The sequence below is a fragment of the Panthera leo genome, chromosome B3, assembly GCF_018350215.1.
Source record: "Panthera leo isolate Ple1 chromosome B3, P.leo_Ple1_pat1.1, whole genome shotgun sequence".
NCBI lineage: Eukaryota > Metazoa > Chordata > Mammalia > Carnivora > Felidae > Panthera > Panthera leo.
The window spans coordinates 33308291-33335518 of record NC_056684.1 but is presented as its reverse complement, the minus strand read 5'-3'; the positions used below and the strand labels follow the sequence as shown (position 1 = coordinate 33335518).

Here is a 27228-nt window from a genome sequence, read left to right as displayed (position 1 = left end):
TTTTAACAGAACTTTCCATAGTAATTTTGGATGAATCAGTAATAGGTTTGGGAACCTCTGGATAGAAGTTTCTGATATTGAAACTCAAGCACAGAAAAGACACTATTGCAACACCAAGTCAGAGAGGGCATTTGTTCCCCTCTCCCTTTTTTCTGTTTGCAAGTCAAGACTCAACACCTCCTGAAACATTTTTCTCTAAGCATTCTGTCTAGTGGCAGAGAATACAGTATATTGGGTGCCACAAAATTACAGTCACACAGTTCTCATCGGCACTTCTAGACTTCATTCTCCCAATTGATAGGATTACCACTTTTATTTTTCATATGTCTAAACCTAAATGAATAACTGTTTTAATTGTAGGCAAATCCTATTGTGGAAACCTGTTTCCAAACAAGAGTTGAGTTGGGTTTTTTTTGGAGGGGGGGGGAAGTTAATAAATTGTTGGATCACATTTCTGAGAGAGCTGGACACAACAATGCATATTCTGTACAAACAAACATAACATAGGATCAGTTAATAGGTTCCCCCCCCCCCCCCCCCCATATTAACTCTTGTAAAGTGGTGGAGTCTGTTAAATGCTGTGTTTAAAGGAGGATTCTGGAGGAGTCTGGACCCAAGAAGCAAGGAGTACCTAAATGGATTAGCAAAATGTGCCTAGAGTGGGTGAATGAGAGAGTTACCATGTCTGCATCTTTGGCGTTTTTGGAGGGTATTGAATGTTATGTGAATTTCTCTGTGACAAATGGTATTGTTGAGAATAATTGGTACAGATTTCTTTCATGACAATATTTTTATACAAGATTACTTTTTAATTAAATTAGTGGCTAACTAAAACTCTGGTCTAACTATGGTGACACAAAATAATTTTATACAGAGATTCTTTTTGAAATGTTACTTGATGTAATAAAATTGTACTGTGACCTACAAACAAACAGATTGAGGTTTGAGTTACACCTCTGACATTGTAACTAGAGTTTTAAGTTAAAATTCTGTACCCAAATAGTAACCTGACTAGTTTCATGAGAAATGGAAATAAATGTTAATAAAAATAAATGACAGCATTAAACAATAGGACAGTAAATTTTGGGTTTATTTCATGGTGTTAGCCTTTCTTTTCAGAAATGAAACAGCATCCTTGGATTATATTCTCTAAATTATTACACAGTACAGATATTTTGTCTTTTTCATTAAATATCTCTGAAGGACTTTCTGACTTATAAATGGTTTCTACTCAAGGTGTTAGAAATTTTATTGAATAGAAATTTTGTCAATTAACAGTGTGACAGTCTGCTAAATCTTAATTGCAAAAATCAGTGAATTTTAATTAGTGCTTGATTTAATACAGTAAATTTTCAATTTCTTTTTGGCTTATTTTGAATTCTGCTTTAGAATCCCATAGAAACCTGACAAATTAGTATGGCAAACTATTTTTATATTGCTTTGATATTACAATTAAATTTTATATTTTCTTTGTAGAACAAAGAAATATCTTAGGAAAGGAAATTTGGGTGGGGTGAAATTTAAATTCAACCTAAAAATTCACTTAAGTACTATTACCTTAAAATAACTTTTTTTCCCCCCTTCTTTAGAATCCAGCAACTATCACAAGAATACTCCTTAGCCACTTCAATTGGGATAAAGAGAAGCTAATGGAAAGGTAAGGAACTATACTGTCAGCTTTGTACTTACAAATAACACAGAAAGCCTGTCGAACTGAATTTATAAGAAGCAGATAAGGAATTGATTTATATACCAGTATGTGCTTTAATTTCTTGCATTCCTTGTGTAAATTTTACAGTAAACTTAGTGTTAGGGAACTTAGGCTCATTGTTCCTTCTTTTATTATGGAGGTGAGGGGGCTCTCCTTCAGTATCTTCTGAATTACATCCTCTTGAGTACTGAGAACTGAAAATGAGTTTTAAAAAACCTCTTAGGGGGCACCTGGCTGGCTCATTCAGTGGAGCTTGTGGCTCTTGATCTCAGGTTCCTGAGTTCAAACCTCACATTGGGTATGGAGCCTATTTAAAATAATAAAAGAAAAGAAAACACATTTTAAAAAGCCCTTGACACAGCCTTCAAACATAATTTATATCTTCCATTAATTAAAAATTTCTTGTCCATAAAACTTTATATCTATGTTAAGCATATTAATGACCTTTATTCAGTAAAAATGAAGAAGTTGCTCAGGGTATCCTGACCATCAAAATAGCTGTTTGGACTCTTTCTCTGGTTTCAGGCAAGATTATATTCCAGTGAGTATTTTTTATATTTTCTCTCTGAAAATGTTTCTGGTTCTAGAAGGGAGGAAATTGCAGGGACTAGAGAAGGACAATATTAATGCCATTCTTAATCTTTTTTTCTTCCTTGGATTGTAAATTAGCACTTGTTAAGGTGGTAGGGTGAAAGCTTGTATTTATTCTATCAGCCATATTCTTCGGTTTAAAATTAACAATCCTAATTTTAATAAAAAATTACAACTAGTTGTTGGGAATTGAGAACCCAGATATTATGATAAATAAATGGAAAGTATTTCCCATTTGATTTTAAAATTGAATTTTGCAAAACAGATAATAAATAAGAACATTACTCACTTTCTCACATCTTGTGCCCCAACTACAATTTAATGGTAACAAATAATAGTTATCAATTATTGAGCCCTTTGTGCCAGGCATTATTTCATTTAATCCTTCTTATAGCTTTATTAAGGGGCTAGAAACTATTATCTCCACTTAACTGATAGAAAAACTAAGGTTTAGGGCTTAGTATATTTATCTCAGTTTTGTAACACAAGGAGTTAGCACTCCTACTTCAGGTTTATTGGACTCCAGAATTGCTTATGTTCTTCAACATATGCTATATAGCTTTCCCAGGGTTCATGAAGAATAAAATGCCTCCTCAGTGTGATTGCCTGCACTGTCCTGCTGGGTCTGACTACCCTTTTTGAAGTCAGTGGTATTTTTTAACTTTGGAAACATTTGTTTTCTGACTTATTTTATGACACTTCTATTTGGAAAAGGAGTTTTCATTATTTACATCTGATCTTCTAGTGAATGAGACTTACAGTTTCTTATTTCTCCAAAGACATTCTGAATTTTCTCCTGTAACACTATTGATACTGCTGAAAGCATTTTTCAATTAAATACTGTACTTACATGTGGTAAGTATGAATTAAAAAGTAGGCAGTGTGTGTGTGAACTCTTCAGTTCCTTTTTGTAATTTCAGTTTTTTATATATTCTGAAGATATGTTATTGGATATTTATAATATCTTTAAATAGTGTTTTAAAATGAATATCCCTATAAAAAAAAAATGAATATCTAGTATCTTTTTCTCATTTAATGAGTTTCACATTATACTCTACGTTTGATATTAGCACTGACACACTTTTAGATATAATTACTCCCATGTAAGATGTGCTTTATATTTATTTTGTTTTCTATTTGTTTATTTTATTGGTTTGATCAAGTCGTCCCCCCCCCCCCCCCGTAGTTTCAGAGTTACTCATTTTATTTCAGTTTTTCTAGTGGCCACCTTTACAGGCAATTTTGCTCTCATATATTTAACTAGTGTTTGTTTGTTTTGGCTGATTAGTTTCTTGCATCCTACTATTTTCTCCAAATTTATCCTTTTTCTCTCCAGAATATATCTTTAGTCATTTAAATCATTTCATATGTGCTAAATTTTTAAGGGCTCTAAGAGAATCTTTTAATATTCTGAAATTTTGTAGATTTTGAAAGCATGTCCAGTTGGGACCTTTAAGTCTGAGAACTAATTTTTTTGGTTTGGGGAAATTCCTGGCTATTATTTCTTTAGTATTATCTTTTTTATATTCTCCTGATGCTTTCTGGAATTCCTGTTAGTCACATGTTGAAATTTCTGGATCTTCGTTTGAAGTTTAACTTTTTTCAAAATGTTTCTTCTGTGCTTGTCATCTTTGTCTTTCTACTCTGGTGTGTGAAGTTCCTCAGGTTTATCTTTATTTATTTCACTAACTTGCTTTTCTTTTTGTACCCATTCTGCTATTTAGCCATCTTAAATTGTTTATTTCAACAGTATCCAACTTATTTAATAACTTTATTCTTGTTTTGAGGCTCCTCAGTTTCCCATATCTCCCTTGGCACATAACTTTTCTTAAAATAATGTGTTTTCTTCTAGACTGTTCATCAGTAAACAGAGAGGATTTAAAATATGTATTGGTATTTGGTACATTTCAGAGTATATTATTTTCAAATTGGTCAAATTTAGGCTATAATGAATTCCAGTAAAAATTGATATGCGTTTTATTTTCATACTTTCAAATAATTATTATCCAAAAATGATTATAACTACACAGTGAAAGTACAAATATAGGAGGATATGGCTGAAGAGATACAGGGGAATTTATAGGCTTTGTATCTTTATAAGAGAAAAAGAGGTAGAAAACAAACTAAGCATTTGAAATAGGAACTTAGAAAACCACAAAAAGAGAGCAGCATAGATAGAGATAAAAGCAACATAAATGAAATAGGGAACAAAAATACATAAAACAAAAATATTTTTTGAAATGGATTTTTTAAAAGGGACATATCAAGAGTATGAGAAGCAAACCACAGACTTGAAGAAAATATTTGTGAAAGACCTCTGATAAAGACTGTTAACCAAAATATACAAAGAACTCTTAAAACTCAGTAACAATTAAAAAAAAAAGTTTGAAATGGGCAAAAATCTGAATAGACATCACAGTAAGGAGGATATAGATGTTAAATAAGCTCATATGAAGAGATACTCAACATCATATATCATTAGGGCATTGACAATTAAAATGAGATACCACTGCATACCTATTAGAATAGCTAAAATCCACAACACTGACACTACTAAATACTGATGAGGTTGTGGAGCAACAAGAACTCTCATTGCTGGTGGGGATGCAAAATGGCATAGCCCCTCTGCTTCCTGTTTGGCAGTTTCTTACAAAACTAAGCATGTTCTTACCATAGGATCCAGTAGTCACACTTTTTGTGTTTACCCAAATGAGTTGAAAACTTGCGTCCACACAAAAACCTGCACTTGAATATTCATAATTGCTAAAACTTGGAAGCAATCAGATGTCCTTCAGTTGGTGGGTGGATGAATAAACTGTGGTATACATCCAGACAATTGAATATTATTTAATGCTAAAGAGAAATAAGCCATGAAGTCATGAAAAGACATGGAGAAACCTTAAATGCAAGAAGCCAATCTGAAAAGGCTACATACTGTATGATTCCAACCATATGACGTTTTGGAAAAGGCAAAACTGTGGTGACCAGTAAGATCAGTGCTTGCCAGGAGATGGGGAAGGGAAGGATGGATATGTGGAGCAAAAAGGATTTTTAGGGCAATGAAACTACTCTGTATGAAACTGTTAGGGTGGGTATATGTCATTGTACATTTTTCCAAACCCATAAGATGTACATACAACACAAAAGTGAACCGTAATGTAATCTATGGACTTTGATAATGATGTGTTGATGTAGGTACATTGATTCTATCAGATGTGCCACTCCAATGTGAGATGTTGCTAGTGGACCAGGTTGTGTGTGTGGGGGGGGGGTAAAGGGTATATGGGAATGCTTTGTACTTAATCCTCAGTTTTGCTGTGAGTTAAAATTGCTCTTAAAAAGTTAAAGCTATTTTGAAAAGGGTTAGGAAATAAACTATTGGTAAATGTGATGGGGACTAGGGAAGAGGGCACAAATAAACATTGGGAATAATTCATAATTACAGATGGGAAAAATATTTCAAAGTTATAACTGAATACTGTATGCTACTTTTACCAATATATTTGAAAGCTTAGAAATGGAAATTACTTAAATTGCTCCATAAGAAGTAGAAAAATAACCACAGAAGAATGTAGTAAATATACCAAAAGATCCCTCTACTTCTCCAAAAAACACTACATGATTTTATGGTCAAGTTCTATCTAATAAACCATCAAGGAACTGCCAGTTTCTATTGAAAATTATTTCAGAACATAGAAAAAGATAGGACATTATTAATTCCTGTTAGCCAAATCAGAATAACCCTTGTTACAAAATTTGACAGAGACAGCATAGGAAAGCTGTCTTTATTATGAACATAGCTGTTGAATTCATAAATAAAATAACAGTTAAATTGGAAGAATTAATGGTCTAGTAGGATTTCTCTTAGGAATGCAAAAACAGGTCACCATTGGGGAGAAAAGTCATCTATAGCACTTACTAATTTAATTTAAAACAGGTTAGCAAAGGGAAACCCAAAGGAAATTATAATAAATGTTAGGAATGCATTTAATACATTGTGCATTTACCCATGAGTTAGAAGAAAACAATTTGTAGGGGCGCTCGGCTAGCTCAGTCGGTAGAGCATTTGACTTTTTTAAATCTCAGAGTCATGAGTTCAAGCCCCATGTCGGGCTTGAAATTAAAAGAAAGAGAGAGAGAGAGAGAAAGAAAGAAAGAAAAAACAATTTCTAGCAAACTAGGAAGGTATTAATAAAGAATATCAACTAATCATCAATAGCAGAATTATCCTTAATTTTGAAACATTGGAAGGATGTCCATTAAAACCAAACAAGGTTACTGGCTGTTACCAGCATTTAAATGAACTGGAAGTTCTGATAAGTAAAATAAAACATGGAAACTTAAATAAGTGATATAAAGATTGGGGAATGGGAGGATTATGGGTTATTTTTAGATTCTTCTTTATACTTTTATGTATGCTGTGAACTTTCTTCAATAACCACAGAAAAGCATTATAATAACAAGATAAACGGGGCGCCTGGGTGGCTCAGTTGGTTAAGCGTCCGACTTTGGCTCAGGTCATGATCTCGCGGTCCTTGAGTTCGAGCCCTGCCTCGGGCTCTGTGCTGACAGTGCAGAGCCTGGAGCCTGTTTCAGATTCTGTGTCTCTTTTTCTCTGACCCTCCCCCACTCATGCTCTGTCTCTCTCTGTCTCAAAAATAAATAAACGTTAAAAAAAAATTTTATAACAATATAACTGATTCAGAAAATAAGCACTCTTTTTTTTTTTTTTTTTTTTTAAGCTTATTTATTTTGAGAGAGAGACAGCAGACAGCAGCAATCAGAAGAGGGGCAGAGAGAGAGAAACCAAGTTTTTACACGGTCAGTGCAGAGCCCAGTGCGGGGCTCGAACCCATAAACTGTGAGATCGTAACCTGAGCCAAAATCAACAGTTAGATGCTCAACTGACTGAGCCACCCAGATGCCCCAACGCTCATTTGTAGGAAAACATTTATTTAAAAAAAGGAAGAGAAAATTTTGTCGACAGTATAATCATCTATTTATGAAATCCCAAAGAATCAACTGATAAACTATTAAAGTGGTTGCACATTAGAATCCCTGAGAACTTTAAAAAACATCAATGCCTAGGCCCCTTTCCATGCCTTCTCCTTCACCTTCCCTTAATACCCTTGGAAAGTGAAAAGAAAGAGACCCAGAATGTAAGGAAATACAGTTTCAGTGACACTGTGCACCTTCCTGTCTTTGAGTATAAAAATGAAGATGGCTTGTATGTCAATCTTGTAACAGTTTAGGTTCCCCAGAATCATAGGTTAGACAATATGGCCAATAATTTTGTTACATAGCATTAAAAAAAATCTTACTTCCCGCTTAGTAACACAGAATATATTCAAGTATCTTTTCTATTCATTTTGACATACTTAAAGGTAAATCTTATCCTAGTCGAAATTGTGAAGTACTTTAAATTCTGTCCTCTCTGTTGTCATTCTTCATTTCCATATACCAAACATACCAATTTTTTGTTTGTTTATTCATTAGGGAGCCCTAGTCCTTGCCCTGGAGGAGGATCTTATGGTCTAGTGAGAGCCATAGAGGTATAAATAGATTCTTGCCAATAATTCTTCTTATTTTGCTCCCAGATGTCTAGTCCATGGTTTAAACAAATTTGTCCTGACCCTAAAAACAAGTAATTTATTCCTTTTAAAAATACATTTTGGTAAAGGTGAGGAAGGGCTAATGGAGAAGGGACGATTTATATTTTTTGGTGTCATCTTTTATCTCTCATAGCAGCTTTCCAGATCTTTGCCATTTTCTTTCTTACCCAGCCTTCTGCATTTTTACTCTGTAGATTAATTTCTCTTCTGTTACATAAATAGAATTTTTTCTGTTCACTAGATTTCTTCCTTTGCTTCTCCAGATAAAGCAGAACAGCAAATCAGAGAATCAGAAGTGCAGCAACAACTATATCTGCCCTTCTACTTCTTTAGAAGGCTAACCTTTCCATTTGGGCTTTGATTTTATCATAATTTTTGTAGGATGTTGCTTCCATTATTTCATCTGTCATATCTTGAGCCTTTTCCATTCCTGTTATCATTGAGGGTTTTTAGTTGTTAAACAAACTTGAAGAGAATAAGTGAAAACAACATTAAAGATTGCGAATCCTCCATGAAGGCTGTGCATCCAGGAAGTGTCCACATCACAGCATCAAACTGTTTTAGTGAACATGCTGTTGCCATTGGACACAGGCGTCACAGCTCATATCATCATATTGGGCATGTGATATCACAATTCATATTTCTGCTCTTTCAGCCTCTGAAAGCTGGATATATCCTTACCCTTTTGAAAGAATGAATTCTTCATTGAGTCTTCTTCAGGCACTATGTTTTTGTAAACTATAGGTTACCCAGCTCCTGGTAGGCATGAATCCTTTAGCAGGAGAGACTATGAAAATGAGTTGGTTTTTTTCCCTTTCTTTTTATGACAAGGCTTTTTTTGTTTTAGATTTTTAAAATTGTTGTTACTATTGAAATATAGTTTAAATACAATGTTATGTTAGTTTCACGTGTATAGCATAGTGATTCAATAATTGTATACATTACTCAGTGCTTATTATGATAATGTCACCATATAATGTTATTACAATATTGTTGACTGTATTCCCTGTTGCTGTACTTTTTATCTCTGTGATTTACCTGTTCTATAACTAGAAGTTTGTACCTCTTAATCCCCTTCACCTATTTTGCCCATTCTCCCCACCCGCCTCCCCTGACAAGACATTTAAAAAGCCAGCTTCTGTTTGCCTTTCTGTTATTTTCTCTTTTTTTCTGTATCTTTATTTCTATTCTCATATTACACTTTAGTAGTACACAACTTTTAAGATGTCACCAAATTCATTTTTGCGTTGACTCAACCTTGCATCTGTTTCCTTTGTCTGACATGGGGCTTCTGTGGATATCTACGTAGGCTTTTAGCTGTAAAGCCCTAGGGAGCACTTTGGGAATTGTACTGTCGTTGGCCCATGCCTGACATGCCTTTCTCTTTATCCTTTTTCCTAATTGTTCTTTAAAACCCAACTTAAGCTTTACTTCTAAGATGACTTTTTTTCTCAAAAAATTAATCACTTCTGTTGCATTTTTAAATGTATTTATTTAATATTTCAACACTTCCATTAGAGTTGTTTAGGCATAAAAACTATCTTATTCGTCTTTCATTGCTGGTGCATAACAGAACTCCTAATCTGTAGTCAGTATTTAGTAAATATTGTAATTCAACCATTTGTAGGTTTTATTTTTTGTAATATGTATGTAATTTCTGAAAATTATGACATGCATGTAAATCAGATATTAGTATATCAGGAGCTAGAGACATAACCCCCAAGTCAAACTTCTTTAGAGTTGATAACAAATACAAAATCAGGATCTCCTCTATAAGGTGTGTGTTAATGAGTTAACTGGCATTTTTGAGGAGAGGGGAAATATAGGTGGTCTTTGACTTACTACTTTTAATGGACAGGTGTAATCAAAGAATCTTGAAGACTGATTTCAGTGCAGACTACGTAGCAAATAACTTTCCGGTTTTCATTCTGAAGGATTAACACCATTTAGTGAATAGGTACTAGAACCAGCACTTATATGTTTATTATGGTATGGAACTTTCCTTATTAGCTGCATCACTAATGATACATTGTTTCACAGTTAACTTCTGGGATGTGAAAATAAATTTGGTTTATCAGAAAGCAGGCTTTTGTGATGGCATTCTTCACTCTTCTATATTATAGTGATTTTTTACTATTTAAACAGTTTAAGTGTTATTGCGGAGCATGTATGGAAAGAGGCAAATGTACCATCTTGCTATATACTATAGTGGTTAATGGGATCTCTGCTCTACCATCTCCTAGCTGAATGAACTTGGAGCAATTTCCTCCATTAGTGACTTCACCTGAAGTTACTGTGTTGTCCCTGTCTTGCTACTTATCTTACTACTTCATACATTTCAAGAATGTTTTTGAACATCAGTTGTGTAGGAGACACTGAGTGATGAAGAACATCAAAAAGCAGTGTGTCATACACCATTTTTTACCCTTAAGGTACTTAGAGATAACGTTTTAAGGGAATACGTAAAAGGTTATTTCTGGCTCAGGTAGGAAAGGATTTATTGATGAGATGTCATTTGATTGGACTTGGGAGGGCAGGTGACATGGGAACCTGGGCATGAATTTGGCCTTTTATTCCTATTAAGTGGAAAGCTTTGAAGGTTGTTTTATGGAGAAATGTGATAAAAGGGCATTAGTGCAGGAAAAAAATTGGTGATAATATGAGCTGATTATCCATCAGCAGGATGACCCATTGGAAAACTATTTTAATATTCTAAGTAAAAGGGAAATGTTGGCTTGACTTAGGATGGTGATGGTTAATTGAATGCAAAGTATAGATGGAAGAGATGTTCAGGGGGAGTTTTAACTGTGACAGAGAATATACAAGGCTCTAGGAAACTTCTGGTAATTTGGACCATTCTATCTACTAACTACAATAGAGAAATCTGTATGATATTGGAACATCTTAAAAGTTAAGAAAATCAAAAAATAAATAAATTTAAAAAACAAGAATCAAAAAAATCAAAAAATTAGTAAAATAGGAATAAGAGAATATGGAAATCTAGAGAGATGAGCCAAGCATTCCAGTCTGCTTTGCCCTGGAAGTATGTTCTGATCTAGAAGAGGTAGCTGAGAGACTGAGCTGTGATTTTTGTTGGCCCTTTGCTTGGGGAGAGGGGGTAAGTGGGGAAAATGTTAGAGTCTTAGGCCCACTTAGGCATGAGGATAAGGTAGGGGCACTTGGGTGGCTCATTTGGTTGAGCATCTGACTCTTGATTTCTCCTTAGGTCATGCTCTCGCAGTTTGTGGGTCTGAGTCCCGTGAGAGGCTCTGTACTGACAGTGCAGAGCTTGCTTGAGATTCTTTGTCTCTGCCCCTCCCCTGCGTGTGTTTTCTCTCTGTCTGTCTCTCTCTCTCTCTCTCTCTCTCTCTCTCTCTCTCTCTGTCTCTCTCTCAAAATAAATAAGTAAACTAAAAACAACAAAAAAAGAATTTCTGGAAGAATGAGGATTAGGTAAACCAGCTCTTCTGAAGATTGAAGATAATATTCATGTCATCTGGGTGGTCCAGACAACTTTAAGCCTTGAATATGGATTAAGATGGTCCTAGACTATTAATGTATCCAGGCACTTGACAGAAGCAAATATAAATCTTTTCTGGGGAAAGAACATTAAGCTCTCAAGCTATAACAAAATAAGCAAAATTCACTCAGTGAATTAATTTTAACAGTACATTGGACAAAGCTAACGAGAGGTTTAGTTTGCTAAAAGATCAAACCACTATCTAAATTAAGTACATACACTAAAAGATGGAAAATACAGAAGGAAAGTTAAGAAACATAGAGGATATAATGAGAAGATCTCATTTAGTTTTAGGAGAGAATGGCCCAGAGGCAATATATGAAGATATAATGGCTGATAATTTTCCAGATTGGTAAAAGAAAAACATGCCACAGAATTTAAGAAACCTAACAGTTCCCATGCATAATAAATAATATTTAATTGATTCTAAGATATTTTAATGTGTTTGAAATTTGAATACATCTTTCAATTGATGGCACTTTACAGTCCAACAATATTGAAATATTCAGTTATGTGAAAATTTTCCCCTCATCACTTTCTGGTAAGATCACGAAATTTCAGCACCAAAACATTTTAGATTTCATGAAATATGGTAAAAAATCCATATTTTGGGTGGGGGGAAATGCACGTTTTAAAACATCATAGTACAGCTATAGAAACAACAGCAAAAATAGATAGTCATAAAAGCAATAAGATACAAGGCAGATTACTTTCAAAAAGCAAAGATTTGTGTATATATAATGTATATAGAGAAAAAATATAGAAAGCATACATTATGTATTCTTTTTTTATTTTACTTTATTTTTTTTAATGTTTATTATTTTTGAGAGAGAGACAGAGACAGAGAGCAAGCAGGGGAGGGGCAGAGAGAGAGGGAGACACAGAATCGGAAGCAGGCTCCAGGCTCCGAGCCATCAGCCCAGAGCCCGACGCGGGGCTCAAACTCACGGACCACGAGATCGTGACCTGAGCCGAAGGCAGCCACTCAACTGACTGAGCCACCCAGGCGCCCCTATTATGTATTCTTTTAGAGGACAGCTGACTTCTTAACAGCAACAGTGGAAGTGATAGTAAGATGGATACCTCAGTATGTTGAAAGATAGTAAATGCCAATTTAGAATACTGTGTTCATGGAAAATATTTTCATAAACAGTACTATCTTTTAATTAATATAAACACCTTTATGTTGTAACTAGCCTTTGTATTTTTTTAAGTCAACATTTTAAGTTCTGTCAATGTTGAAGTTTTGAATATTAATAATTGTTATTTAATCAACTGTTTGAATATTAAGGGAAAAAATTGGGGAATGCAGCCTAAGTTGTGCTCAAGAGTAGAGTGTATAACCTTAAATGCATATATAAGGAAAGCAGTGAACTAAGCTTTCATCTCGAGTCTCAAGTAATGAGCTAGATGTATCAAGATAGAAAACAAGCAACATAATAAATTTAGAGAAATCACAAGAAGAAATAACAGAGAGCAGAATTTAATAAAATAGAAAAGAAACCTATAGTAAAGGGGATCAAACCAAAAGATTTAAAAAAAAAAACTGACAACATTGACACCTCGTTGAGATTAATGAAGAAAAAGGCACAAATAACTAATATCAGAAATGAAAAAGAATGTCCCTTTAGGGTGTGCCTCGGTGGTTCAGTTGGTTAAGAGTCCAACTTCGGCTCAGGTCATGATCTCCTGGTTCATGAGCTTGAGCCCCGTGTTAGGCTCTCTGCTGTCAGTGCAGAGCTCACTTCGGATCCTCTGTCTCTCTCTCTGCCCTTACCCCATTTGCATGCTTGCTCTCGCTAGCGTGCGCGCTCTCTCTCTCTCTCTCAAAAATAAACATTAAAAAAATGTCACTTTGAATCCTGCAGATATTTAAAAGGAATTAAAACCTCATAAGATAACTGTGTCAATATTTGAAATTTTACTGAAAGGGATAAATGCTAAGAAATGCCAGTTTACTGAAATTGACATAAGAAATAAATAGAAAACCTATATGGGCTATCACTATAAACTGAAATTTTCTGTGAAGAAAAGTAAGTCCAGATAGATACATTTGGAAGTTCTGCCAACATTAAATGAAATAGTAACTCCAACTTTATATTCTCTAACCTTGTATTCTTCTAGAAAACAAAATGAGGATTACCCACCTTCTTAAGGCTGTCACAACCTTGATTCCAAAACCCAAAGAAATATTACTTGCCAGTTTCTCTCATTTATATAGATGCAAAAAATAAAACCCCAAATATTTGCAAATTGAATTCAGCAGTACATAAAAAGGATAATAACCCAGCCTTGCCAACTCCAGTTGATCCCAGGAATCCTAGGTTGGTTTAACCTGGAACAATTCAATATGGTCACTTGAACAAATTTTAATGGGAAAAAAACAGTCTCAATAGATGCAAAGGAGCAGTTGCTAAAAATCAGTGTAATCATTCATGATCTTATTTATTTATTTTTAAAGCTCATTTATTTTGAGAGAGGGGGCAGAGAGAGAGGGAGAGAATCCCAAGCAGGCTTGGTGCTGCCAGCTCAGAGCCCAACACCAGGCTTGATCTATCTCACAAACCATGAGATCATGAACTGAGCTGAAATCAAGAGTCAGACACTTAACTGACTGAGCCACCCAGGCACCCCTCATTCTTGATTTAAAAAAAGAACCCATTAGCAAACTAGGCACAAAAGAGAACTTTCTTAATGTAGTAAATCTGTAAAAATACCTGTTGAGATATCATAGTTCATGCTGAAATGTTGAAAAGATTTCCCTTTCAGATAGAGTTCAAGACATGACTATGTATTATTTTCACTTCTGTTCTACATAATACTGAAGAAGATTCTAGCCAGTAGTATAAAAAAAGTATCACAGTTGTAAAGGAGATGATAAACAGTTCATATTCACTGATTATATGAGTTGCATCTATAGCAAATCCAAAGGAATCTACAGATAAGTTGTTAAATGATTTTAGAAAGATGGTAAAAATAAGTTTTATTATTTTTTTTCTCTTAGTATTTACACACATATCTTTGACCCAGTAATTCCACTCCCAGGTATATACCCAATAGAAAGAAATATGCACATCTAAATTGAAAGTCATAACTGTGCTCATAGCAGCATTATTCATAACAACTCCTACCTACAAACAACGCAAATGCCTATAGATACATGGATAATTATGGTATATTTATATAATAACTATTCAACAATGAAAAATAAATGAATTAGAGCTACAAGTGACTGTATAGATGAATCTTAAAAACCGTCATCTTGAAGGGCGCCTGGGTGGCTCAGTCAGTTGAATGATTTTGGCTGATTTCGGCTCTCAGGCCATGATCCCAGGGTTGTGGGATCAAGCCCTGCATCAGGCTCTATACTGAGAGTGGAGCCTTCTTAAGATTCTCTCTCTCTCTCTCTCTCTCTCTCTCTCTCTCTCTCTCTCTCTCTCAAATTAAAAATATATATAACACAAAATTATCATATTAAGTGAAAGGAAAACCTCTAAATACTTACCTCCTATATGAATTTGTTTATATGCAATTCAAAAACCAGCAAATCTAGGCCATATTGTTTTAAGGATGTATATTTAGGCAGTAAAACTATAAAGAAAAACAGGATAATGATTACCTCTCGGTGAAGAGGAGTTTGTTAATGAGAAGGAATGTTTGGAGTGTTTATGAAGTATTTGCATTATTCTAGTTCTTGTCCTGGGTTGTGGTCTTTGCATTATAAGTTTGTAAGCTGCTCATGGATATTTATGCACTTTTCTAGAATTGTGTTATCTCACAATAAAAATAATTTTAAAACACACGCACATAGGAAAAAGAACAACCTTAAAAGGGAAGGTCCAGTTTGTTTTTGGATTGTTTTAGGATTAATAGTACCTTTGGTTACCTACAAGTAAATCAACATATTTCCAAGACAGTTTTCTCAACTGCTTTCCTAGGCTCTACTGTCACGTCTGTCCTAAACTTAACTTTGACCATGTGAACTTACTTTATCAACTTCCACTATCTTTGAGGTTCTTACCACATCAAAGCTATACTGACTTTTAAAAACCTTCCATACTTTTCACTCTATTCTAATTTTTTTTTAAATGTTTATTTATTTTTGAGACAGAGAGAGACAGAGCATGAATGGGGAGGGTCAGAGAGAGAGGGAGACACAGAATCTGAAGCAGGCTCCAGGCTCTGAACTGTCAGCACAGAGCCCGATGCGGGGCTTGAACTCATGGACCGTGATATCATGACCTGAGCTGAAGTCGGATGCTTAACCGACTGAGCCACCCAGGCACCCCTCAGTCTATTCTGTATGTCTGTACTTATTCGTCTACACACTGTTAGGTTGCCTTTGACTGTTCAGGACCCAGTCTCCTCAAGAGCTATATTATATACAGATTCAGAGAGCATCAATAATATTTCATTCTGAGGTTGTGCTCACAGGCATTGTGTATAATTCTGTACATCACATACAATTTATATGATGCCCTTAGGATCCTCTTAATCTCTGAATTCTTAACACATTTACTGTTAAGTCATTTTAACTTCTTGAAGTTAGTTGCTATTTTCTATACTTTCCTAGCATTCTCCTCCCACCTCTTGTATACTTAGCATATCAGATTGAAGTAACTATCTATATTTTTCCTTCAGAGCCATTAACACTGCCACAAACCAGCACAGTTCCTAATATAGTTGCTTAGTATGTAAAGGAACTATGTAACAATGGATATTACATATATACTGTCTTGTATATTGTTTTTCCTTTTTTTTAATGTTTATTTTTGGGAGAGAACACAGCGTGAGCAGAGGAGGGGCAGAGAGGGAGCAGGAAACACAGAATCCGAAGCAGGCTCCAGGCTCTGAACTGGCAGCACAGAGCCCAACATGGGGCTTGAACTCACAAACTGCCAGATCATGACTTGAGCCAAAGCACATGTAACCTACTGAGCCACCCAGGCACCCTATTGTTTAGTATTTGGATGACTTACTTTTAGTGTTAGCATAGCTAGATCTTATATTTATTTTCTATTTGTTTTTAAAGGTTTTATTTTTTATAAATGTTTTTATTTTTGAGAGAGTTAGTGGGCAGGGGTAGAGAGAGAGGGAGACAGAGGATCCAAAGCGGGCCTTGCGCTGACAGCAGAGAGCCTGAATTGGGGCTCACAAACCATGAGATCATGACCAGAGCCAAATTCGGATGCTTAACTGACTGAGCCACCTAGGCTCCCCTTAAAGATTTTATTTTTTTAATGTATGTTTATTTTTGAGAGCGAGCGAGCAAGCAAACAAGCAGGGGAGGAGGAGGAGGAGGAGAGAGAGAAGACGACACAGAATCCTAAGCTGGCTCCAGGCTCTGACCTATCAGCACAGGCCCCAGCCCAGGGCCCCAACACAGGGCTTGAACCCATGAACCGTGAGATCATGACTGAGCCAAAGTCGAACGCTTAACCGACTGAGCCACCCAGGCACCCCTAAAGATTTTATTTTTAAGTAATCTCTACACCCAGTGTGGGGCTTGAACTCACAACCCTGAGATTAAGAGTTACATGCTCTTCTGACTGAGCCAGTCAGGCGCCCTGCATAGTTGGATTTTAAATATACTTTTTTGTTCTAGAGGCTCTCAACATTTACAGCCTGAGGACTTCGCATTAAATATATTGAAACATTGTGAGCAAAATTATAAAATGATATCATTCAAAATGTTTTGTATATATTTTTTATATTTCTCTTTAATTGGAATCAGATCCACTATTGCATGAATCACAAGTAATTTATTTCATTTTATCTAAGTTGTGCTGCTCATGTATAGCAGGAGGAAAGCACCACTGAGTAGAGAAGAGGCTGTAGACACTTCCCTTGCATGCACATATTTGGACAGAGGGCACCGAAGCCACTGTCTTTGTTTTCTCAGAAGTAAAAAATAGTTTAAAAAAAAAAAATGATACTGGTTCTTGCCATTTTGGGGGCCATAGTCTCTTTTGAGAAAATAATAAAAGCTTTGCAACTTTTCCTCCGGTGGAGGGGTACAGCAAATAAACGTGTAAATCAGTTATAAAGTTTTGGATACTGTAACATTCTTGAAGTTCCAGAGGCTTTAGGTTAGAAGAATTTGGTAAATTGAAATACTCCTAATTGAGCCAGAGAATGTGGACAGCTACCTGTGAAGGGAATAATCATTACCTTCTTAAAATGTCAGGCATAGTTTCAGATCTACCTAAAAGTTCATATGAGAGTGAGGCATATGGCAGGCTTAGTAGAGCATGTGACTCTTGGTCTTTGGGTCATGAGTTTAAGCCCCTCACTGAATTTAGATTTTACTTAAAAATAAAATCTAAGAGGGGCGCCTGGGTGGCGCAGTCGGTTAAGCGTCCGACTTCAGCCAGGTCACGATCTCGCGGTCTGTGAGTTCGAGCCCCGCGTCAGGCTCTGGGCTGATGGCTCGGAGCCTGGAGCCTGTTTCCAATTCTGTGTGTCTCCCTCTCTCTCTGCCCCTCCCCCGTTCATGCTCTGTCTCTCTCTGTCCCAAAAATAAATAAAAAAACGTTGAAAAAAAAAAAAATAAAATCTAAGAAAAAAATAAATCATGTGAGAACAAAATTTTATTCTTCATAACAGTCTTTAGATTAGCAAAATGTTGTTGATAGTTAAAGCTGGATGATGGGTATGTGGGAGTTCAATTTACTCTTCTTTTTTGACTTTTGTATATTTAAATGTTTCTGTAATAAGTGGAGATGGGAGCCTTTGGGAAAGACGGCATAGATTATTGTGTTTCTGTTACAATTGTGTGAATTTAAGACTAGAGTTATCGTACATCTGTTTCACTGAAGTTCGTTTCTTAATATACTTGCTTTCATCATGGCTCAGAACCAGAAAGCATAAAGGATGAGGGAACAAATGGCAGAAAGTTTCTCAAAAATTATGCAATAATATAAAGAAGAATGAAACCTTGCCATTTGCAACAATATGGTTAGAGCTCTAGAGAGTATTATGCTAAGCAAAGTAAGTCAGTCAGAGAAAGACAATTAATGTATGATTTTACTCATCTAAGGAATTAAGAAATAAAACAAACAAAGGGAAAAAAAGAGAGGCAAACCGCAAAATGACTTAACTACATAGAACAAACTGGTGGTTTCCAGAGGGGAGGTGAGGCAGGGATGGGTTAAATAGGAGATGGGGATTAAGGAGTACACTTGTGATGAACACCAAGTGATGTTTGGAATTGTTGAATCACTATACTGTACACCTGAAACTAATACTACACTGTATGTTGACTAACTGGAATTTAAATAAAAAATGAGATTTTTGTACTGCAACTTATTTAGTAGCTTCTTTGTCAGAGTGGTTTTTTTGTTGAGCAGTAAGCAAGCTCAGGATCATGCTGGTTTTTTTTGTTTTTTTTTTTTTTTGTTTTTTTTTTTTTTTTGTTAGGGTGTTTTTCCCCAGTGGGAGAACAGTCTTAGAAGTCTCAGAAAGTATTTAAAAAAATACATGACCAGTATGTTTATTCAGCTTTAAACCACATGTAACACATTAATATTACAATGAGAACTAAACTTATTTTTAGATTAGCAGGAAAAAACCCACAAAACTTAAAAAGAATTTTAATTAATGTTTATTTTTGAGAGAGAGTGAGCACGCATGTGCATGCATGTGAACAGGGGAGGGGCTGGGGCATGGTATGACAGAGAATCTGAAATGGTCTCTGTGCTGACAGAACCATGAGACTCATGAACTGTGAGATCATGAACTGAGCCAAAGTCGGATGCTTAACTGACTGAGCCACCCATGCACCCCAAATCACAAAACTTTTTTTTTTTTTTTTTTTTTTTTTTTTTTGAGAGAAAGAGTGCAGGCACAAGTAGGGGAGGGGCAGAGAGAGAGGGAGACACAGAATCTGAAGCAGGCTTCAGGCTCTGAGTTGTCAGCACAGAGCCTGATGCAGGGGCTCAAACTCACCAGCCATGAGATCGTGACCTGAGCTGAAGTTGGACACTTAATCAACTGAGCCACCCAGGCACCCCAAATGACAAAACTGTTAAAGCAAGTTCTTATAGACATGTATAAGTCCTCATTAGATTTGTTTTCTTATGAGGGCCAAAAGTCTTCCTTAGAAGAAAAGATTTTCTATTCTGAAGTCCATCCCTTTCTATCCCTAAGTTTTAGTTTTTTACTTAGTAGAGGTTCATATGTGTGCCAGTCATCTCCGATTTTAGTCCTTCTTTTGAAAGAATACCTTTAAAAACCACATTCTACTTTAAGAGCCCTTTTTTAAATTTAAATTTTTATCAAAGTAACACATCTACAGTTAAATGAGAACTGTTTGCTTCAATATTTCTTAATAGCATGTCTATAGTACCATACTGTACTGCATCTACTGGTTTCTTTCTATGGAATATGAGTTTCTGAAACTAATGTCTATATGTGGGAAAGCCGCCTCTCCTAGTCTATTTACTGTGGTTCAGTTTTACTGTTCTAAGACTCCTTTCCATGCCCAGCGATTATTTTTGCTTTTCATTAATATGATAACAGTTCTTATCCATCCATATGATTTAAACAAACTTAAGCTATTCCTTTGCTCCTTTGACCTTTTGTCTAAGTATACTTTTTCTAAAATTGGAAAACTGACACCATTAGAAGCAGGTTAATGGGACCCAAAGAATAGTTGAAATTGTAATTCCTAGAAGAGATGTTGGTGTCACAGACCTTTTTTGCTTTATGAGAACTATAGTTAATTAAGGTACAGAGTAATTGTGACTGTTCTGTCACCTTTTGAAATTGAAGTCTGGTACCCATAAAATGCCACATGAAAATATTGAAGCAAAATGATTTGGTTATTTAGAAGTAAAAGTGTGTGTATATGCATATTTATACATGGATGGATATATATATATATATATATATATATATATATATAATGTATTTGTGTACATTATCATATATGTGTGTACTTTCGTTCCCTCTCAGACTTAACAGCAATAAGATAATTGACTTGTTATAAATATGTATTGGAAGCATTAAAAAACCTGTAAGGAGGATTGAACTTTAACAGCCTAAAAATATGCAATAGAAAAGCCCACCGTATAACTTTAAATTAGCTTAACCTTTTTGCTTTTCTGATTCTGTTGTGAAAATAAGTTCTTCAACAGTGGTCTGTTTATGAAATGTGCAGCTGTAGGGGCTTTTAAGATAAACCCCTAATGGCAAAATTAAATATTGAAATGGCAAACAATGATGCCACCATCATTGAAAATTCAAAAAGCAACAATATCCAGCTATGTACCCTATCAGCATGTCTCCTCTCCCCACAATCAGACATAGTTCTTAGGCTGTAACTGTTAGCACCTTGAAATTTAATTCAAATTGTTTGCTATATTTCTGTCTAGAAGTCAAGTAAAATGAAAAATTTAAGATCTAGGTATTCTGTCTGGAAAGTTGGCTAATTAAGTGCCAATTTGCTGAACTATATTTCTGTAAATACACTGAATGAACAGAAAGAATCCTAGAGAGAAAAGAGGATTTAAAAATTTCTGCTGAGAAACCTCTCCAGTTGCCCTTCTAACAATCTTAATCTGGAGAAATCTAGGCCATGTGAGAGAGAAGGTGGGGATACTCTTAATTGTGCTCTTCCTGACAGAGGAGGGCCTGCACCAGAGGAAAAACCACACGGCTATTCTTATTTTTATTTTCACTTCCATTCTTATTTTCATCACATGAATGGTTTTCTCAAAAGGGTGGGTGGCAGGAGTTGCAGGAAAAGAGGGAAGCAATGTCCTAGGATAAGCTTTGCAGCTGTTTGGTAAAGTCATTGAAGCAGACAGAAATACGTGTTAACTGATTAAACAAGATACCTGAGCTGCAGTACTTCACCCTGAATCAGTCATTCTCTTTTCATTTTGGCCTGTTTTACATGAGGGAAGATGTATGTAAAAGCTGGCATACTAGCAATAGTGACCAGGTAAATGGGAGTTAAGAATCCACCCATATTCTTGAGCACGTAGTCCTTAATAAAACAATAAAACAATCAAAATTAGAAAGAAGAAGCAGGATGCCTCGGTGGCTCAGTCGGTTAAATGTGTGACTTCGGCTCAGGTCGTGATCTCACGGTTCGTGAGTTCAAGCCCCACATCAGGTGTCCATACTGACAGCCCAGAGCCTGCAGCCTGCTTCAGATTCTGTGTCTCCCTCTCTCTCTCTGCCCCTCCCCGACTTGCGCTCTATCTCTCCCTCTCAAAAATAAATAAACATTAAAAAAAATTTAAGGGGTGCCTGGGTGGCTCAGTTGGTTGAGCGTCTGACTTTGGCTCAGATCATGAACTTACTGTTGGTGAGTTCAGGCCCCACACTGGGATCTGTGCTGATAGCTCAGAGCCTGGAGGTTGATTCACATTCTGTGTTTCCCTCTCTCTCTCTCTGCCCTTCCCCCATTCATGATCTGTCTCTCTGTGTTAAAAATAAATAAAGATTTAAAAAAATTTTTTTAATTTAAAAAAAAAGAAGCTTCTCTGTTCTCTTAAGGAAATTAAAATACACATAGACTCTGTGAGATGAAGGATCAAAGATGAATTGATAAAACAACAGAACAAGATAAAAAGGAAGCTGAGGAAAGTAAGAAAAAAAGGACACGTAATAATCCCGCAGAACTTGAAATCACATTGGGAACAGCAAGAAACAGAGCAGACACTATGGCAAATAGAGCTACATACGACAGGAAAAGGACAAAGAAGGAATTAGCAGATGGTAGACAGGAGGACAGATTAACAAAGACTGGGTACAAATCCACCAGGACATAGTCTTAATAACTAAAAAGAATCTTGAAGTAATTGAGGCCTAAATGGCATTTCAAATAAAAAAAAAAAAAAAAAAAAAAAAAAAACCTGAAAGCTAAGATAAAGCCCATAGAACGAATAGATTTCAAGAAAGAAGAAAGAAAACAAAATTACATATATGCTAGGTGAAAAGGGATTTGAGTTATAAAATGAGAAAAATTATTTTGACCACAGACTTTGATAACAGCAGGTATCAGAGGGAAATGGATATTGTCAATATAAAGAATATTGGGAGATGGGGGGCAGATTTTGGCCAAAGTAAGCATTTGAGTTATGTGTAAGTAATTAGGTAATCAGGTTAACAATCAGGTTAAGGAACAAAAAACAGTTTTTATTATCTTGAAAGAAAAGTTGTATAATATAAAAATAATGTAATTAGTGAAACAATTACATAAAATGATAATCAACTAGGAAAAGCTCCAGGAATTTCCAAACAAAACCAGAGGGTTACGTGTCAGGTCATATAACATAACGACACTCAATATATTTAAAGTTGACAACTGAAGAAATAGGCTTGGTGTGCCCCTAGATGGTCGGGATGGTTGAGCATCCCGACTCTTGATTTTGGGTTAGGTCATAATCCCAGGTTTGTGGGATTGGGCTCCGCGTTGGGTTCCGTGCTGGCAGTGTGTAGCCCACTTGGGAATTTCTCCCTCTCCCTCTGCACCTCCCCTGCTTGCACGCACACACACCTCGCTCTCTTAAAAAGAAAAAAGAAAGAAATTTTTAAAAAATAGGCCTAAGTACAGATTTTAAGTTACATTTAGTGAAAATAAATTAGATTTCAGTATTTTCCAGATAACCAGTATTTTCCAGATAACCATTACAGAGTCGTTGTAGACCATGTAATCAGTAAAAATAGAAACAAAAAGAAGCCAATTTTTAAAATGTTACATTTCGTATAAAATGGAACTTAAATAAAAGAAAAAGATTTCTAGGACCACTATGTCCAACAGTATGAATGGATTCTTCACCTTTCCATTCTGCTTACCTGGGCAGTATTTGAAAATTCTCTGAAGGCTCCTACAATGTATCAAAAAGCTTATAGTCGGGGCACCTGGGTGGCTCAGTCGGTTAGGCGGCTGACTTCGGCTCAGGTCATGACCTCACAGTTTGTGAGTTCGAGCCCCGCGTCGGGCTCTGTGCTGACAGCTCAGGGCCTGGAGCCTGCTTCGAATTCTATGTCTCCCTCTCTCTCTGTCCCTCCCCGCTCACACTATGTTTCTCTCTCTCTCAAAAATAAACATTAAAAAAACAAAAACCAAAAAACAAAACAAAACAAAAAGCTTATAGTCTTTCTTTAAGAAATACATTTAAAGCAGGGGCACCTGGGTGGCTTAGTTGGTTAAGCATCCGACTCTTGGTTTTGGCTCAGGTCATGATCTTAGAGTTCGTAAGTTCAAGCCCCACCTTGGGCTCTGTGCTGCAGCTTGGAGCCTGCTGGATTCTCTCTCTCCCTCTGTCTATGCCCCTTCCCCCGCTTGCTCACTCTCTCAAAATAAATAAACTTAAATTAAAAAAAAAAAATGCCTGAAGCAAAGAAATTCAAATTTGTTATATGGATTATCTTTAAGAAGTTACTCTAAGTCAGTTACTCTTTAAAAAGCAATTGAGTGATTATAATATTCTTCTAGACACAGGTGCTACGGTAGTAATAAAATAGTACTGATGGGATTTACATCTTGGCAGAGAAAGCATAAATGATTATGGAGTTGGTCATGTGATAAGTGTTGTGCAGGAGTACAGAGTTCCGTGAGGATGTTATACAGGGAACCTTACCTAATTTGGGGGTTTGCAGTGGGGAGGAACTGAGGGTTAAGTTGAGACCTACAGGTAGGAGGAAGTGTTTAGGGTAATTGAAACACCCTTCAGTAAATAGCCATTTTAATTTAAATGAAATGGAATCCCTGCTTGATTCCTTACTACAAAAAATTTCCTTGCGAATCAACAGTTTTAATGGAAACAGTTTAAGCCTAAATAAGTCATGGATGAATTTTTATAATCTTTAGGTTTAGGGATCTTGCAAAGCTTGATATGAAATCCAGAACTCACAACAAGATTGTATGGTCAGTATGCCTACATAAAAATTAAAAGTGGCAATTAAACACCATTAAACAAGTTGAGGGCAAGTTAGAAACTGGAGGAACAAAGCGATGCATGAGACAAAGGGTTGTTCTTCCTGTTGATACACTGAACTCATAAATTAATGGTAAGATCTTCATAGAAAAATAAAATATGTTCAGCCTCACTGATAAAGAAATCTAAGTTAAGTCTAGATATTTCTGTCCCTATCAGATGGGCCAAGGTTTTAAAGTAGAATTACTTATGTGGAACATCTAACTGTCCCCTAGTATAAGGCTGGTTAGGTAAATTATAGCTACAGTGGAATATTATGCAACAATGAAAAACAATGTTCATTGACAAAGATGTCTTAACATATTGTTTACTGAAGGTTATAAATCTGGAGTAGATTTTATTTATATGAAATTACAGACACGTCTGTGTATGCAGAGATTGCTGTTCAGAATGATCACCAAAGTGTTAGGAGTTAGTCGTTTCATGTAGTCAAGTTTGGATGGCAGAAGTTTGTCTCTTAATGTGAGCATGAATATTTTTTCTGACAATGTGTTTAATTGGTTTACCTGTTCATATTTAGTGTTAGCTTCATATGCTTTCTGCTTTTGAGATAAAACTTGATATCTTAGGTTTTCTCAGAAATAATTAGTAGGAAAGCATTTTATTTTCTGCTCTATATATTTTGATTAGCTAAATCATCATTAACAACTTTAACTTTATATGAGTTCCCCTTTTATAAGTATGGACATTTTGATTAATAATTTGATCATTTTATTGAAACATACTGTAGTCAAAGTATTTATAAAAAGATATTTATTAGTCTAAGGAGAGTGATTTGTTCTCATTTGAGTGATTTCCTGGATTTACTTTCCATAGCAAGTGCTTTGACACAAGCTTGAACAAGACCTGCATTTAAAAAAATGGAAATCTCGGAAAGGGGCGGGTGGGAAAAAAAAAAAAGAAAAAAAAAAAAAAAGTAAAAAAATGGAAATCTCTTTTGAGTATCACTTATTTTTTAACTTGAGAGACTCCTGTTTGTATGTAAAGAACACTGTAGTTATTGACACCTAGGCTTTATAAGCTAAAAAGTAATTGACCAGATTTTTCATTAGTTATATTGATTTACAGATTGCAGTTTTTTTGTATCTATTGCTTGTCCCTTTAGAATATTAAGATATTTTGGGAGGGGGCGCCTGGGTGGCTCAGTCGGTTAAGCGTCCGACTTCAGCTCAGGTCACGATCTCACAGTCCGTGAGTTCGAGCCCCGTGTCGGGCTCTGGGCCGATGGCTCAGAGCCTGGAGCCTGCTTCCGATTCTGTGTCTCCCTCTCTCTCTGCCCCTCCCCCGTTCATGTTCTGTCTCTCTCTGTCTCAAAAATAAATAAACGTTAAAAAAAAAAATTATATAAAAAAAAAAAGATATTTTGGGAGGCCAGCAACCATGTCTCATCTGGATTAATGGGAAATACTGTGCTAAGTATTTGCCACTGTCTTCTGTTAAGAAATCCGCAGTTCACTTGAAGCTCTATAAATCATACTTGGCATTCTGTGCTCTTGATATTAGATGGTGAGCTACTTAGGTATATTTAGAAACCTGTTGAAACCTGTATGAAAGGCTATTATATAGATTATTTGATATAAAAACATTTTAAGGTATAGTTTTTTGTTTCTTCCTTCCACCCCTTTGCTAGTTAAAAATTACTTTAAGAGAATAATTAGAAAGCAAATATATTTTGTAGAATGAGACACATGTAAATGATCTGTGGGGTAAGATATGCTTTGCAGATAGTTTACTTGCTAATATATTTAAGTTGGTGTAACTAAAATTATTAATAAAATTACTTGTATAAAATACAACCTAGCCTTTTAAAAATACCACTACTCTTTATAAGGTACCGTCAGAGATAGTAACAACTTTCATTCTTAAGTTTTACTTGTAGTACTATTAAAATAGTAATAGCCTAACCTTCCAGGATAATAACAAAGACCAAAACAGCAACAAAAGCTCAAACTGCTTTCATATATATATATATATATGTATATATGTATAATATATATATATGTATACATATATATATACGTATATATATGTATATATATATATGTATACATATATATATGTATATGAATTTTTTTTTTTTTTTGCTACAGTTTGTAGCCATATACCTCATTTCCTCTGAGCAAAAAAAGGTTATGATTTGGGTTTATTTTAATTCAGTTCATTTCTGTTCCCTATAGAAAATCAGGTTTTTGGAGAGCTCTAACAGTGTGCTATTGCTGGGCTCTCATCCTTTCTGTTTAAATAATGCAGGTACTTTGATGGAAACCTGGAGAAGCTCTTTGCTGAGTGTCATGTAATTAATCCAAGTAAAAAGTCTCGAACACGCCAGATGAATACAAGGTCATCAGCACAGGATATGCCTTGTCAGATCTGCTACTTGAACTACCCTAACTCGGTGAGTATCTGGTAGTTTAAGGCCAGCACTGACTCTTAGTTTCAGAGGGTAAATCAACTTTCATTATTTAAACAAAGGGAGATCTGGGAGTTTGGGATTGTATTGTAGTAAAACAGTAACCTATCAGAATATTAAGGATAAAAGAAAGGAAGAGGAAGAATAGAGCTTGTTCTTTCCCCTTCCTCCCCTGTTTGCTTTTTAAGCAGCAACTTGTCCAGGTTGTCATTACATACCTAAATCTATTCCGAGTTCATTTTACTATCATGGGAGAATTGTTCAATAGGTGGGCAGTGAATAGAATAATTTTTCATTGAAAATAAAACAGATTTAAAACTGACATTTAAAAATAAATATCCAAAACACTTATAAAATATCTTTAATAGCATTTTACTATGGAGCTTTCAGGATTTTTCATAACCAAAGATTTTCACTTATGCAGATCCATT

The 27228-nt window shown here is 35.5% G+C and overlaps 1 protein-coding gene across 1 annotated transcript in view; it reads left to right on the top strand.

Moving 5' to 3' along the window:
• The window catches only part of ARIH1 (ariadne RBR E3 ubiquitin protein ligase 1), a 119424-nt gene that overhangs the window by 48165 nt on the left and 44031 nt on the right, over positions 1-27228 (top strand). The window contains exons 2-3 of the mRNA XM_042941479.1: positions 1590-1657; positions 26638-26782. Of these exons, the coding sequence (XP_042797413.1) occupies positions 1590-1657; positions 26638-26782 (213 nt within the window). The remainder of the gene's footprint in view (positions 1-1589; positions 1658-26637; positions 26783-27228) is intronic.